Source organism: Moesziomyces antarcticus (assembly GCF_000747765.1).
Source record: "Moesziomyces antarcticus DNA, scaffold: scaffold_v10003, strain JCM 10317, whole genome shotgun sequence".
Classification (NCBI taxonomy): Eukaryota; Fungi; Basidiomycota; class Ustilaginomycetes; order Ustilaginales; family Ustilaginaceae; genus Moesziomyces; species Moesziomyces antarcticus.
In genome coordinates, this window is record NW_014639007.1 from 518,834 (window position 1) to 529,683 (window position 10,850).

Consider the following 10,850-nt stretch of genomic DNA (forward strand, 5'->3'; position numbering starts at 1 on the left):
CGTACCGCGAGATGGCGGAGCAGACGGTGGACCGCGCCATCGAAGAGTTCAAGCTCAAGCCGCAGCGCGGATGCGTGACCAAGAACACGCGTCTGCTCGGCAGCCACGGCTGGACCAAGACCATGTATGTCAAGCTGCTGCAGCGATTCGGCCTCGAGACGGACGTGGCGCGCCACCTGTCCAACACGTACGGCGACCGCGCGTGGAGCGTGTGCTCGATCGCCGAGCCGACGGGCCAGAGGTGGCCGGTGCACGGCAAGCGCATCGACCAGCTGTACCCTTACATTGAGGCCGAGATCCGCTACGCCTGCCGCAGCGAGTACGCGGCGACGGCGCAAGATTTCATCGCGCGCCGCACGCGTCTGTCGTTCCTCAACGCCGAGGCGACGGTGGATGCGCTGCCGCGCGTGATCGACGTGATGGGCGAGGAGCTCGGATGGGACGAGAAGCGCAAGAAGCAGGAGTGGGCGGAGAGCGTAGACTTTATGGCGAGCATGGGCCTGCAGCCTGCGCGCGTGGATCAGCTCAAGGCGACGTCGCTGGACCAGATGCGCCAGCAGCGCGAGAAGCAGCAGCAGGCGCTCAAGGTGTCGTCGCTGGGCGCGGCGTCGCTGGACGAGAAGGATGCGCTGGCGATCTCTGCACGTGCGTCGTTCAGCTCCGAGGAGATGGAGGAGCTGCGCGCCAAGTTCAAGCTGCTCGACGTCAACAAGGACGGCAAGCTGGACTCGAAGGACCTCAAGGAGGTGCTGCAGCAGATCGGCTACGCCGACGTGGACGACTCGACGCTGCGCGGCATTGTGAGCGAGGTCGACTTCACCAAGACGGGCGCGCTGCACTTTGAGGATTTCCTCGACGTGTTTGCGGCGCTCAAGGACGCCCGCCTGGAGAACGCCTTTACGCACATTCTCAGCGAGATGGACTCGCGCGGTCTGCAGCCGCCGTCGCACGACCCCGTCGGACCGGCGGCCAAGGAGAAGTCGGAACGCCGCGATGCCAGCCGCACCATCCCCGTCGAGAAGAGCGGCGGTGGCTGGTGAGCCGTTGCCCGTCGCTGGATCTGGACCTGAAACAAAATCACTATCGACATTTGGAAGCCCGGATGCAATGCTATCGTTTTCGCGCGACGCCGAGTCCTTCGAGTGAATGCACAGAGCGCATGATGCTGATGCTGATGCTGTGTGCCGGCTCGACTGGTGGGAGTCTATCTGTGGGCGTGAGGACGCTTGGACGGGCAGAGCGTTGACGTCGAAGGCGCAAAAGATAGGCATATCGGCCGTAAGAAATTTGGGTGGGGCCTTGGCGGAGGTGCAGGCTGTTCTGGCTGCTGGGCTGCTGGGCTGCTGGCTGCCCCTGTCGAGAGTGTGGACCGAGAGAGGAGTGAGGAGCGCCGCGCATGGGCCTTTTTTGCGAAATTCGCAGGGCATTCCGAAGCAGTGCCGATTGCTGAGCAGCAGCTGCTGCTGCACTGCACACGCACTACTCTCTCGCTCCCCCCCAGCGGGAGAGCTCAGATCAGCAGCCAAAAAGGGCAGCCCATCGCACCGCATCCGACCCGCTCTCTCCACTTTGCCCAATCCTCGAAATACTCCTTCCGCCTCGTCGCTATCTCTTGCCTCTCTGCCGCTGCTCGTGCATTCGTATTCGTCTCACTCGGCCACCACACCTTCAGCGCACCCCCTTCCCGACTTCTGCCCGCGCAGGTGCGTTCTAGCTTCGCCCGCCATGTCGGATCCTCGCATGAGCGACAAGGAGCTGTTTGACATCAACGCCCAGGCGGCCGTCAAGAACTACAGCGTCGACCCGCGCCTCGACTACCGCACCGTCTCGGCCATCAACGGTCCGCTCGTCGTGCTCGAGAATGTCAAGTTCCCGTCGTACAACGAGATCGTGTCGCTCACGCTGCCCGACGGCTCGCGTCGCGGCGGTCAGGTGCTCGAGGTGTCCGGCAACAAGGCGATCGTCCAGGTGTTCGAGGGCACCTCGGGCATCGACGTGCGCGACACCCACATCGAGTTCACCGGCTCCTCCATGAAGCTGCCCGTGTCCGAGGACATGCAGGGCCGCATCTTCAACGGCTCCGGTGCCCCCATCGACAAGGGCCCGCGTGTGTTTGCCGAGGACTACCTCGACATCAACGGCTCGCCCATCAACCCCTACTCGCGCGTCTACCCCGAAGAGATGATCCAGACGGGCATCTCCACCATCGACACCATGAACTCGATCGCGCGTGGCCAAAAGATCCCCATCTTCTCCGCCGCCGGTCTGCCGCACAACGAGATCGCCGCGCAGATCTGCCGTCAGGCCGGCCTCGTCAAGCGTCCCGGCGCAGGCAAGGGCGTGCACGACGATCACGAGGACAACTTCTCCATCGTCTTTGGCGCCATGGGTGTCAACATGGAGACCGCACGCTTCTTCAAGCAGGACTTTGAGGAGAACGGCTCGCTCGACCGCGTCACGCTCTTCCTCAACCTCGCCAACGACCCCACCATCGAGCGCATCATCACGCCGCGTCTCGCGCTCACCACCGCAGAGTACTACGCCTACCAGCTCGAGAAGCACGTGCTCGTCGTGCTCACCGACATGACCTCGTACGCCGATGCGCTGCGTGAGGTGTCGGCGGCGCGTGAAGAGGTGCCCGGTCGACGTGGATACCCCGGTTACATGTACACGGATCTGTCGACCATCTACGAGCGTGCCGGTCGTGTGCAGGGTCGCAACGGCTCCATCACGCAGATCCCCATCCTGACCATGCCCAACGAGGACATGACGCACCCGATCCCCGATTTGACCGGCTACATCACCGAGGGCCAGATCTACGTCGACCGCCAGCTGCACAACCGCCAGATCTACCCGCCCATCAATGTGCTGCCGTCGCTGTCGCGTCTGATGAAGTCGGCGATTGGCGCCAAGCACACGCGTGCCGACCACTCGGACGTGTCCAACCAGATGTACGCCGCCTACGCCACCGGTCGCGACGCGGCTGCGATGAAGGCCGTCGTGGGTGAGGAGGCGCTCGGCCCCGAGGACAAGCTGGCGATCGAGTTTATGGAAAAGTTCGAGAACAAGTTCATCAAGCAGGGCGCGTACGAGAACCGACACATCTTTGACTCGCTCGACATCGGCTGGGATCTGCTCAGGATCTTCCCCAAGGAACAGCTCAACCGCGTCAGCCCCAAGATCATCAAGGAGTACTACTCCAGGCGCGCCAAGAAGGAGCAGCGCGATGATGGCGAGGACAACAAGGACAACAAGGACGGCAACAAGGACACGCGCGACAACGCAAAGGACGACGCAAAGCTCGTAGATGACGAGTGAGGCGGCTGCTGCACTCACACCCGCCTTTCCAATTCGCACCTTTTATTTCCTTTCTGTTTCCGGCTTCTCAATCCTAGCAACTTTTTGCCCTTTCTCAAAGAGGTGTGCACGGGTGGAAAGGTTTGATTGCGATGCGACAACGAAGCGTGAGGTAGAACCAAGGCAAAGCTGGAGCGAGGATGGAGAAGGGCGGATGGAGCAAGTTGCGTTGGGCATTCGGCAGTGTATCGACTCGATTTTGAGGCTAAGGAGATGCACACGGGCTTGGAGCATGTCTCTTAATGATATTCGTGGCACCAGATGGCCTTGTCGACGGGCTTGTATTCGCACTTGTCGTTCCTCTTGACGAAAGCGAGGTTGTCGGAGCCAGCGTCGCCCCAGTATTCGAAGATGTTGTAAGTCTTCATCCAGAAGCAGTCGAGGCCTACACCGTGGCAGTCTGCCCAACGCAGGCCGCCGAACTGGTCCGAACTCTTGTTCGTGTTGCCGTCGTTGGAGTATGCGCTGTTGTGGCCGTGGTAGCAAATGGCAATGTCTGCCTCGTAGGGTGCGGATGCAATAGAGGCTGCGGCTTCGCGCTCAAGACACTCGCCTCGTGTCTCGGCGTAGACAGCCCCGAGAAGAGCGAAAAAGGGCAGCAGGTTGAGGATCTGCATGGTGGAATGGGAGACAAGTAGGTGGCGTGGGAAAGAAACGAGATCGGATGGCGCTGCCGTTGGGTCTTTATGCGTGGCGTTGGGACAAGCCACGCTTTCGTGCTGATGAGGCTGTGCTGACCGCGCGACCCACCTTCATAAGCTCTGGATGTGGATCGTGGGTGCGTTGCGGGTGGGGACAGTTTGCATGCGGGTGGGTTTCTAGCCGCGTGCCCTTCTTGGCCGACTTCGTTGCGAACGGCGAGACTCACTCTCTTTCAATATGGGAGCCGCACACACCAAGGCACCGGAACGCGCGGCTTCATCCATCGATCAACCGACGTGAGCTGAGGGGAAAATCAAGCCTTTTGTCGACTAGGTCGATGCGATGATCACATGCGTCGCTCCCACGTGCGGCACCTCAATTTACACGGACCACCTCAATGCTCGGTGATCCGAGGCAAGACAACAAGACTGGCAAGGTCGAGGAGCTGCTCAGCTTCCTCACCAACCCACAGCCTCTCAATCACAGCCACGCCGGCGTTCAGCCCCACGCAGCTTCGACCTGACAAGGAGCTTGGATTGCACTTCGTCGATGCGCATCGCCGTCATTGCGACTGTGCGGAAAACGGGACCATCGGACGTTGGCGAGCTTGCATCTGGAAGCACCATCAATTGTGGCAGTAGATGATCTTGTCATCGGGGTGGTATTCGCAGTTGTCGTTGCGCTTGACAAAGGCGAGGTTGTCAGGACCGTCGTCACCCCAGTACTGGAAGATGTTTTCGCCCAACTTGCCGCCGCCGCTCATCCAGAAACAGTCGATGCCGATTCCATTGCAATCCGCCCAGCGCAGTCCACCAAAGACGTCGGCATCCTTGACAGTGTTGCCGTCGTTGGTGTAGGCGCTGTTGTGGCCGTGGTAGCAGATGGCAATGTCCGCATCGGCGGGCGCCGAGTCCAGCGACGCCTGCGCTTCCCTAGCAATACAAGCGCTTCGATCATCGCTCTGCTGTCACTCGACGGGGCATCGGATCGGTCAGGTCACTTCGTCCCGACATCACGCACGGCGCAGGAGTACGTACAGCGTGAGCAAAGCCAAGTAGGGCAACAATGGGGAAAAGTTTGAGCATCTGCATTGTTTGGACCGAGCGCCTGATAGTATGATACGGTAGTGTGTTGAGCGAGGGAGACCGAGGGACTGGCCTGCAGCCCTTTTTTTATCAGCGACGTCTGACGGCTCCACTCTTGGGCGCTGGTGAAGGTGGGTTGGTGTTGGTGGGGTCAGACCCTCTCTTTTGTTGTCTGCGGGTGGGGACTGCGGGCACACAGCGTGTGGGGACGAGCACAGGTGGGGCATATCGTGCGGGAACGAGTACAGGTGGGGTGCGGATGGGTTGATTGCTCGTTTCTCCTCTTGGAGGGGCTCGTTGCGAATGACGGGCGTTCTGCCGACTGGATTGATGGGGAGGTGGGACCTCAAAGTGCGGACAACAGCCTCGTCGCTGCACTCGATCAACTTTGATGCTCACTGAGCTGAGCCACGCCTAGAGCGGCAATTTTATAGCGAGCCGCTCACCTTGCTCGCCACCGCATAGCGACGCACAAGGTCTAGGAAACGATACACTAAATTGACAAGGAGGATAAGATTGTTACCGCGCCTTGGTGACAGGCAAACTCCGTTGGCGTTGTCTTGTACATGAGTGTGTGTCGACCGAATCAAGTGTGGCAGTAGATGAGCTTGTCGTCGCGGTGGTAGTCGCAGTTATCGTTGCGCTTGACGAACGCGAGGTTGTCAGAACCGCCGTCACCCCAGAACTGGAAGATGTTTTCACCCTTCATCCAGAAGCAGTCGAGACCGACCCCATGGCAATCCGCCCAGCGCAGGCCACCAAAGACAGCTTGGCCCTTGTCCGTGTTGCCATCGCTAGTGTAGGCGCTGTTGTGGCCGTGGTAGCAAATAGCGATGTCCGCAACGAGGGGCGCTTGCTCCAACGACTGCGCAGCTTCGCGCTCGAGACATGCGCCTCGGTGCTCCTTCTATGATCAACCGAATGTCAGAACCTGGTCTCGATCACAGCGGGCCAAAGTGTACATACAGCGTAAGCCACGCCCAGCAGGGCAACAACAGGGAAAAGCTTGAGGATCTGCATCGTAGAAATGCTCGACAGTACTGCTGGTATGGTAAAGTGATGGATGGACGAGACCCCGCGAATGTGGCTGCAGTCTTGGCTTTATAGGTGGCATTTGACGATCCACTGTTTCGGCGCTGATGAAGGTCGATCGCACGTGCCCCGTCTTGCCTTTGACCGCGGCGTTTGCCACCCACTTTCATAGGAACGTGGGCGACATTGCGGATGGGGTCTCTCGCTGGGACCTTCGGAGGTACTGGGCAACACGGCCAGCTTCGACGGATCCAAAGAGCGACAAATGTGTTGTTCGCCTTTGCTGTTGGCGTTTGCCACCCACTTCATATGGGCCCTAGCTGCGTCCTCTTGTTGGCTGGATTGGTTCCGAATGACGCGAATTCAGTCGACTGGGTCGGGTCGCCTCTTCTTCATTTGTATGCGCCGCTACGCTCGATCGTGTCGCTTTGTGTGGCACGTCAATTGCAACCCACCTCGTCGCTGCACTTGATCAACTTTGTCGCTTAGACTGATTCACAAAGAGATTGAAATGGTCGACGAGCTGCTCCCTCGACGAGCCGCTCAGCTTGCTCGTCACCGTTTTGCTTCATCACAAAGACGCCGTCAGCACACACCTTTGGGTCACATGACGCGGCATGGATTGCATCATACTATGAACGTGCGGGAATGATAACCGACCTCGGGCGATGGCATGGGCATGAGTCGCTCAATCACCAGACGATCAAGGAAGTGTCGCAGTAGATGGTCTTGTCCTCGGGGAAATACTTGCAATCGGCGTTCCTCTTGACGAACGCGAGATTGTCCGGACCACCGTCGCCCCAGAACTGGAAGATGTTTTCGCCCTTCATCCAGAAGCAGTCGAGGCCGATGCCATGACAGTCTGCCCAGCGCAGGCCTCCAAAGACGGCGGGGTCCTTGGACGTGTCGCCCTTGTTAGTGTAGGCGCTGTTCTCGCCGTGGTAGCAAATGGCAATGTCCGCCTCGGCGGGCGCTGAGTCCAGCGACGCTTGAGCCTCCCTCTTCAGGCAATCGGACCGCTTCTCCTTCTGTTATCAGCAGCAAAGGATCGTCAGCTTCGTCTCATAGTCCACGGTGAGGGGTCGAGCGTACATACGGCGTAAACAACGCCGAGCACGGCGACAGGGAAAAGCTGGAGGATCTGCATCGTAGAACGTTCGATAGGTACGGATGGTAGCGTGATGCAGAGACGAGACTGACCAACTTTGCTGCGGTCTTATATATGCCTGCATCGGCGGGAATCCGATGGCCGCTCTTTACCGTATGCCTGCATTGGTGGGGCTCGCCACGCACCTTTCCATGTCTGCATTGGTGGGGTTCGGCACCCACTCCTTATCGCTGCACTGGTGGGGTTCGCCACTTTTCACGTCTGAGTTGGCGGCGTCCGGCACCCACATTGAGCTGATGAAGGAGCATTGCATTGCGTGCTGGGTACAAGTACAGTGTGTGGGGCTTGGTGCGGGTGGGCATTTACAGCTGAGTCCTCTTCTTTGCCGAGTTCATATACGGGCGAAGCACCCACTCTGTATCGGCGTTGGTCTGGTCGATCGTGCCCTGTTTGATCTCGAACACCCGAGCATCGAACCTGGGCCCGACCTCTGCCAGCTGCACCTCCCTGTGGCTCGTCTTGACGAACACATGGTGTCTGAACGCAATAAAGTCGTTCTGGTTCGCAAACGTCATGACCCTCTTCGAGTCATCCTTGGGAACGGGGAAGAGGAACTTGAGGGCCGACATGACTCTCGCTCCCAACTTGGACGAGAATCCTTCAAAGATGAGGTGCGGGTATTGTTCGGAGACGGTCGAGTTTGCGTGTGCCGAGACCTCGTGTCGGAGCACAACATTGTGCAATGTGAAGAGCAGCGTGGGGCCGTGTGGAAAGTGCGAAACGACCATTGCATCGGGTACACCCCTATGTTCATGCAGCACCACCATGTCGGTGATCCCATTCGCTCGAGCAGCAGCCGCAAGATCAGCTACCGTATACGAGCCCCTATTCAACCTTGTCGAGTTGGGGAACAGCAGTCGGACCTCCTTGGCGAACTGCGTGAGGCGCGTGCTGGGATCGCGCGAGGTCGTCACCAAAACACGTGGGTCGTACGTCCCCGCGCGCGAGTACTCATCATCGATACTCGTGCCCGGCGCATCCTGCGCTGCATCGAGGTTGAGGTCGCGTCCGAGGTCGGTGGCGTCCTTGCCGCGAAGCTCGGCGGGCAGCGGTTTGCCCGAGGCGAGCGCTTCGCGGATGGCCTGTTTGCGGTCGTAGATCTGCTTTTCCTTGGATTCGAGCGCCTTTTTGTAGATGTACTCGCGACGCTCGCGCGTCTGTCGTCGCAACATCCTGCCTTTCGTATGGTGGGAAAGAGTGTCGAGGGTGGACAAGTCGAGGAGGCGTTTGTTAGAAGACAACTTCAAAGTGGGAAATTTAGTGGTTGCGGAGGGCGGCAATTTTTCTATCCCACTTTGGCCGACTTCCGACGCTTTTGGGCTGGCGAGAAGAAGTGATGAAATCCTGACAAATCGGGCCACCACTTTGGATCTGCGAAAAAGTCGCACCCTCACATCTTTCCTCCCACCATCTACCCTCTCCTCTCCTCGACGTCGCAATGTTCTTTACCGCGATCCGTCTGGGCTCACGTACGACGTACCGTGGCTCGCGCGGCTCGGGAGCCGGTGCTTCCACGCGCACCACCGCCTTTTCCTCGCCCAAATCGCGCAATGCTGCCGCCGCCTCCGCCTCGGCCGGAATGATCTTTAAGCGTGCCCAGCGCGGCCTGTACGACGGCAAGACGATCCAGTCCGGTCACAACGTACCCAAGTCGCGACAGAAGACGGCTCGAACCTGGACACCCAACATCCAGAACAAGAACCTCTGGTCCGCTACGCTGCACCGGTTCTTCCCCGCGCGTGTCTCCACGTCCGCACTCAGGACCATGGACAAGCTCGGTGGCCTCGATGCATATCTGGCTAATACAAGGTCCGAAAAGTTGGGAGAGTGGGGCAGGGGCGTCAGGGATCTGTTGGCCGTCAAGTTGAGGCAAAAACGTCTCAACTCTTTGCGCAAATCCTCCCCCGCCAAGATCCAGCCAAACGCCCAACCAGCTCGCACATAACCTCGCCGCTCATACTTGTACACTATCAATCACCCCCACAAAGCCCAAAAGACATGCCCAGCAAACGCAAAGTAGCACGTGCAAAGGTACTGAGACATTTTCCACATTGCAGCACAAAGCGGAAAGGAGGGGGTATATGAGCGAGACATGATCTAAGGATCGTGCTGCGTCGTGCGCGGTCTATCCGCAGGCGCGCTTGCACCGGCCTCGAGGCGACGCAGGTAGTCTTCCATCTTGTCTGCGCCGGAGCGGGTCTTGTGCAGCGTGCGACTTGTGAGTCTGCACCACTTGCTGCCGTGTTCTGCGTCGTTGTTGGCGGCGGAAGAATCGGGTGGATGACGCACGATGCGCACGGATGATGCGCTGGCAGCGGATCGCTGACTGCGCTCGTCGTGCGTCGAGCTGGTCGAGGCGGTGAACGAGGTGCGGAACGACGCAGCCGACGATGCGGGCGACGACGGCCGTGCGATGATCGGACCCTCCTGCGCGTCAATCCCGCCAAAATGACCGTTGTCCAGTGGTGGAGAGCTTGACGTCGCCCTCCCACGTGCCATGGCGGTGGAGTGACGGGCGTCAGGTCGCGTGCTCTTGCTCGGCTCCGAGCGGAGGTCAGCATCGTGCGATGAAGGTGCATGCGTTCGGAAGCGCGATGACTGTTTTTCGCCCGTCCACGTCTTGGACGTCGGCACCACCTCGAACGGCACACTGTACGCATCGAGCCATGCCTCTGTCGCGCGCCCGTCCGTCCTGACCAAGTAGCTCGGCCTGTCACCCCCTACCGCATGTGCAGCCATCATGCTATCCTGCACATGCGCAGGTGGATACGCCAGAGCCACCTTGAACTCGACCTCGCTCGCACACGCCGTTTGGCAGTATACACACGCAGCCAACAGCTCGCGCAGATACCGCGGTGCGCCCTCGAGCCCAAACGCATCCCTCGCTTCAGCCTGCGCTTGGTCTGCTGCGCCGAGGCGGGTGGCGACGACGTGTGCGCGGATCTTGTCGATCTGCGCTGTGCTTGCACGGAACGCCTCCTTCTGCGCATAGATGCCCGGTGCGGGATGTGTGAGCAGCTGGTCGCCGTCGTGCGGCGCAATGGCGATCTTCTCCTCCAGCCAGCGCGTCGCCTTGCGCGCCGCGAGGTTGATGGGCTCGTCGCCCTTCTTGAGCAGGTCGAGCGTGTTGATGGCCTCGAGCGGGATGATGACGCACGTAGCCCGGTCGCGCGTCCAGTTGTGCACGCTGCGCAGCGAAAAGATGAGCACGCTCGCATCCACCAACCGCATGCACGTAGCTGCCGTCGCTGTTGCAGACGTCGATGTTGATGGGGTGGCTGTTGTGGTGGGGTGGAGACCTGGCCCAGTGATGGCTCTTGGCTTGGGTGGTGGATTGGCAGCATGGTACCTTGGCTGTGTGGGGTTGAGCTCGGCGGTGGGAGCGCTGTGGGAGTGGCGCATGGCGCGCGGATAGGTGATCTTGCTCACATCGCGTTCGAGCTTGTCCACCTTGTCCTGGAGGAACATGACGCCCATGGCGTGCGAGAGGCGGTTCTGGCGCTCCGTGCGCTGCTGCGCCGTCTCGTCCGGCATCGTTGATGGCTAGAACTTATGGATGCCTGCGG

At 59.9% G+C, this 10,850-nt stretch overlaps 5 protein-coding genes across 5 annotated transcripts, besides 3 other annotated features; 1 reads left to right on the forward strand and 4 right to left on the reverse strand.

Moving 5' to 3' along the window:
* Positions 1-1,036: part of a sequence feature (In-frame stop codon was detected at splice-junction site;~vacuolar ATP synthase) that runs on past the window's edge.
* Positions 1,037-1,154: 118 nt separating this feature from the next.
* Positions 1,155-1,216: a sequence feature (In-frame stop codon was detected at splice-junction site;~vacuolar ATP synthase).
* A 285-nt stretch (positions 1,217-1,501) lies between these two features.
* Positions 1,502-3,318: a sequence feature (In-frame stop codon was detected at splice-junction site;~vacuolar ATP synthase).
* A 278-nt stretch (positions 3,319-3,596) lies between these two features.
* Positions 3,597-3,974, reverse strand: PAN0_003d1656 (uncharacterized protein; the record flags this gene model as incomplete). The annotated part of the gene is made up of 1 exon (XM_014802614.1): positions 3,597-3,974. One exon carries the CDS (start codon positions 3,972-3,974, stop codon positions 3,597-3,599), a length of 378 nt encoding a protein of 125 aa, XP_014658100.1.
* Positions 3,975-4,624: 650 nt separating this feature from the next.
* Positions 4,625-5,090, reverse strand: PAN0_003d1657 (uncharacterized protein; the record flags this gene model as incomplete). The annotated part of the gene is made up of 2 exons (XM_014802615.1): positions 4,625-4,963; positions 5,037-5,090. The coding sequence occupies 2 exons, from the start codon at positions 5,088-5,090 to the stop codon at positions 4,625-4,627; spliced, it is 393 nt and encodes a 130-aa protein (XP_014658101.1).
* A 580-nt stretch (positions 5,091-5,670) lies between these two features.
* On the reverse strand, positions 5,671-8,456 carry PAN0_003d1658 (RRNA primary transcript binding protein; the record flags this gene model as incomplete). Its single annotated transcript, XM_014802616.1, has 7 exons — positions 5,671-5,991; positions 6,051-6,127; positions 6,281-6,453; positions 6,813-7,144; positions 7,213-7,324; positions 7,410-7,517; positions 7,591-8,456. The coding sequence occupies 7 exons, from the start codon at positions 8,454-8,456 to the stop codon at positions 5,671-5,673; spliced, it is 1,989 nt and encodes a 662-aa protein (XP_014658102.1).
* A 266-nt stretch (positions 8,457-8,722) lies between these two features.
* PAN0_003c1659 (mitochondrial 50S ribosomal protein L28-like protein) lies at positions 8,723-9,229 on the forward strand (the record flags this gene model as incomplete). Its single annotated transcript, XM_014802617.1, has 1 exon — positions 8,723-9,229. The coding sequence occupies one exon, from the start codon at positions 8,723-8,725 to the stop codon at positions 9,227-9,229; it is 507 nt and encodes a 168-aa protein (XP_014658103.1).
* A 152-nt stretch (positions 9,230-9,381) lies between these two features.
* Positions 9,382-10,818, reverse strand: PAN0_003d1660 (uncharacterized protein; the record flags this gene model as incomplete). Its single annotated transcript, XM_014802618.1, has 1 exon — positions 9,382-10,818. One exon carries the CDS (start codon positions 10,816-10,818, stop codon positions 9,382-9,384), a length of 1,437 nt encoding a protein of 478 aa, XP_014658104.1.
* Positions 10,819-10,850: the final 32 nt, after the last annotated feature.